The following is a 4,474-nucleotide window of genomic DNA, read 5'->3' on the forward strand; positions in this document are numbered from 1 at the left end:
CCTCCGTGTTCGGTTGTGAAAGGGCTACAATACTTCCCATCTCGCGTTTGGAAAACTTCTTCTTTTACAAACGACCATACTTAAGTAAAGACCTCCCCTGCAATAACTTCGGTCTGAAGAACATACCTCTGGGAACTCTTTTTTCTAGTCTACAACGTGAAATACACCATGAGTGTGTCATTTTCTTACTGTATTATTGTTTTAGACAAAACTGATATTTCGGTTGACGGTTACTCCTTTCCTTGTAATTTATCTGCTGGAATGTTTTAAGGTAGTATACGCCTCGAAAGTAAAGGACTTAAACTTTGGCTCAAATTTTCCTTAGGAAATCTTTCAACCATTCACTTTCAAAATCAAGTCCTAAGAGTAAAAATCAGGGGTCACCGTTAAAATCTTGTACTGGAGAAACAAATAAATAAAGTTTTACCAATATTTGAAATTCAAAATGGCCGCCATCCCTGTGTTAAATCTATGCAGAAAAATAAAATTCTCGATTTCCAAAAACTAAGACGGCGAAAGTTTTTCCTACTCAAAGAGCTTCAAAATGAACCCCCACAAGAGGTAGATCAGAAAAGAATTGAAAAAGTTTGAGAGTCCAAATATCTGTCCCCGAGGCGTATTCTACCTTAAGTAGATGTTAAGTAGATGTTTTAAAATTCATCATAAGCAAACTCCGTCCATGAAGAAACGAAGAATCAAGGATAAATGAAAAAAAAATTTTTTACTCTCCGTTCCCTCGGTAGTTTCTTTAGTCAAACAACATTAAATAATATAGCTTTAAGAATGTAACAAAAGCGTAAATTGAACTCTCGGGGGATGTATTTAAATTCCACCTTGTGCTCGTTTGTCCATGGACCTTTCGCACATGATCGACAAATTGGTAGGAATTAGCCCCAGCGGCCTTCATCAAAGTCATGCATTGTTCAATTTTCCATGACGGTGCCAAGTTGAAGTTGTTAAATTTGATCTTCGTATAATATGCAGTCAATTGTGTTGATTCAATAAGAGTCTCCAACCATGCGGTGATGCCCTGAGCGTCTGTTAGGGATTGGGGGCTATATATTTGGTGCGTTACAGTGCGTTTTAGGAAGAACGACCTGAGGCTGGCGATTTCTTGACATTGTTTTATGTGTCGTGAAATTTGCCGGTACGGGTATTGTAAAAGCAGTGACATGTTCATATTTTGGCCGATGAACAATTTTTACTGATTTTTTTCACGAGTACAATCAATGAAAAGTTCATTGCAACAACCTTCTGAATATCGTAAAAATTTTATTTCCGAAATTTCGTGAACTTCCACCTGAAATAGCTGATACAGCATGATGTAATTTTTCTGACACCTGTAAAATCCCTGCTAAATCAATTATTCATGAATCATGTGACCTTTAACATGAAGTACACAGCAGTGCGTTGTGGTTAAAAGGGAACTAAGGTAGGCAGCTCGCTGCACGCCCTCATTGTGTCTTCGCCACTCTACATTTGATCCACACTACATATACTCGTGCATTTATCAATTCTGTGTGAAAGGTAATACAGGAGAAAGATTGGCGTACATCGGCGGCACACTTTCATGGTGTTAAACTTCTTTGGTTAACTTAATTGCAGGTTCAGCATGCCATCTGAGAGTGTAGGGTTGGTGAACGGCAGCCAGGTCGCCTACAGTGCACTGTTCAGCTCCAACACCAGTGAGAGTGTCGGCGGTGATGGCTTGGTGCCTCGTTACGATAACGTCGATGGCAGCGACTACCGCTCCGGCAATTATACGTATTACGTCCTGGGTATGCCAAGCTGTTACATTAACTACTACACGCAGTTTTACTGTCGGATCATCCTCAGTGCCATCGCCTTCTTGGGCAATGTTTCCTTCGTGTTCGTCGTACTGCGGGTGCGGGCAATGCGCACCATCCCCAATATACATTTTATCAATTTAGCAGCCGTGGACACGGTGTACATCATCACAGAATTAGTGTATTTGACTTTCATGCGTCTCATGTTGGACGGCACCTTGACGGTGGGACAGTCGGTGAGTTTGATATTCTCACAGATCTGGATAGTGGTGACAACTGCGTTTGTTTGCACGGCGTTGCTGACGATCACGCTTATCAGTATCGAGAGATACATTGCCGTGTGTCACCCTTTCAGGGCAAACCTGTTGAATCTCCGCAGCAGAAGGCGCGTCGTTACGCTAATGATCACCACGTGGCTTCTGGGACTCGCCATGGGTGCCTTTGCGCTGTACACTAATTATTACCAGACCAGCACCGGTGTGGTCGTGACCTTTCTCATCATTTACACGTGCTTCACGGCGGTGCCCGTCTGCATCGTTGTCATCTGCTACGGTCTGGTGGTGGCTAACGTGCTGCTGATGAAGAGACCAACAAACCAGTGCGCGAAGGACAGTCGCAAGATTCGCTCATCGCGGTCCAGTCGAGAGGAGAGGAACGTTCTCATCCTGTGTGTCGCCATCACTTTGCTATTCTTCTTGTGCTTCGCTCCGCTTGCTGCCACGCAGATGATCGCGGCTTTTTCCATCATATCGGAGGAGCAATCCATCGGGGAGGACACTGTGTCTTGTCTGCGAACGGTACAGACCATGCTGCAATTAGCTCACCTGGCTCTCAGTCCCATGCTCTACAACGTTGGAAGTAACATTCGGAGGAAGGCTTTTAGGAGAGCATTTTGTGGAAAACGCCAAAGGCTCAATAATTCGTACCGACTGAAGGCGAGTGGGAGCTTATGTAGTAGCACGCGAGCTTCGACAAAGATGTCCGAAGTTTGACAAAAGCGTGAAATATAGATGAAAAATCTCGGGCGGCAATGTTCATTTCTTCGCTCGCCCGCTTTCGTTTAGCTCGATGCTCACAGAATCAATACAAGTAAAGTGTACAAAGAGTCGGTGTATTTTTATGTATATTTCATTACCTTTCACTTGAGCGTTGAAGTACTTTAACTACATCTATGTCGCTCCGCTATATACTGAATTATAACTATAAATGTCATCGGGGTAGCAATTTGATTATTTCATCAGGTGTCGCCGAACTTTTATCAGGGCACTGTTTTATTCATTCAGATGGCCGACATTGCATTCAGAAAACGTAATCAATTTTTAGCTTCCTTCCCTTGAAACAAATAATAGCATACGTTTTTAGTTTCGTAAAGCACTTCCATTAATTCAAAACAAAACAAAACAAAACAAAACACTTATTATAAAACATTACAATCATGATTCTGCTGAACATTCGTACATTGTTTGTATTCGTTGCTGCAATTACCGTATAGTGATAAATGTGAAGAGCTGCTGTGGGGATCTCATACTTAAAGCCCTTATACGAGTCACTATCTTTTGTTCCTCTGTAAATGTTCTACTTTAATATGTGCAGCTAGCAAAAATAAAACGGTAGATTCTGAGTCGTACTGAACCCATTTGAAACGCTTTCTACAACTTGTGCAGCCTAGCAGTCACAAAAACGCTGCTTTATGGCTAATCACTGTGTCGTGGTATTTCTGTATAATAAAAGTCATCTAGCAACGCCCGACGTCCGACAAAGTGGTACAGGCGCGGGCAAGTCAGATTTCATTTTGTTTTTTGTTTTTTTTTGAGGGGGGGGAGGGGTGTTGTCATTATTTCATGTAAAGCAAAGTCATTTATTGTGTTGCCAAATGTGTGCAGAATACAAAGTATTACTATTTTATCACACATTGTACAAACAATGCGATGCTATTGTTGACAATATCGGTTCAGTCGCGACAAGAACTTGGTCGGCCGAAAGGAAGGAAAATGGACGTCACCTGCAAGAAGGCTGCATTGATAGATTGACACTGGGTAAATGACTTTTGGCGTAGCATGAGAAAATTTTGAAAAAAAAATTCTTGGAAACGTCAAAAATTGACAGCTTTGATGAATCTTAACCCATATAAAGTCTATGACTTACGAGATGATGTAAAATGTGATTCGTTCAGGGAATTATATTAAGTGCGCGTGGAATCTCTTCTTAACGAGGAAAGGCAATAAGCAATTAACATATTCGACTAAGGTCGATTCTGATGTCCCTTTTGCACTAGTACTGTTATTACGGAAAGACATTCATGAGCTGAGCAACAATTGCACAGTCATCTGCCTGCCAGCCGTCGCCAGCACTCTATATTTTTCAGCACGAACGATTTATTTATTTTTTTGAAGGGGAGCTTATAAATGTTAACAATCCGTATAATTTTTTACTCAGAAATTCGAGTGTGCCTGCGTCACATCTTTTTAGAAATAGTCCAATAGAAACGATACTCGATAACGATCGTTCTATGCCCGAAGATATCGAGAACAATTTTTCGAAGTTGGAAACCGTCATGTTGATGATTCAGTTGTCATGGTTACCCTCCCAAGTGAATGCAAAATCGTATCGTTTTTTTTAAGACATGAAATCTACACCACTAGAAATGGACAATCATATCGCAGTAAAGATACTACTGTTTCACTGTG

At 41.4% G+C, this 4,474-nt stretch overlaps 1 protein-coding gene across 1 annotated transcript; it reads left to right on the top strand.

The window, feature by feature from the left end:
* The first annotated feature begins 1,612 nt into the window (after nucleotides 1-1,612).
* Nucleotides 1,613-2,779, top strand: LOC139134209 (mu-type opioid receptor-like). Its single transcript, XM_070701121.1, has one exon. It carries the CDS (start codon nucleotides 1,613-1,615, stop codon nucleotides 2,777-2,779), a length of 1,167 nt encoding a protein of 388 aa, XP_070557222.1.
* The last annotated feature ends 1,695 nt before the right edge of the window (nucleotides 2,780-4,474 follow it).

The sequence above is a fragment of the Ptychodera flava genome, chromosome 6 (assembly GCF_041260155.1).
Source record: "Ptychodera flava strain L36383 chromosome 6, AS_Pfla_20210202, whole genome shotgun sequence".
NCBI classification, from domain to species: Eukaryota; Metazoa; Hemichordata; class Enteropneusta; family Ptychoderidae; genus Ptychodera; species Ptychodera flava.

Bases quoted from the DNA above. Each gene is read 5' to 3' on its own strand.
- LOC139134209 (XM_070701121.1), top strand. From the start codon at position 1,613: ATGCCATCTGAGAGTGTAGGGTTGGTGAACGGCAGCCAGGTCGCCTAC.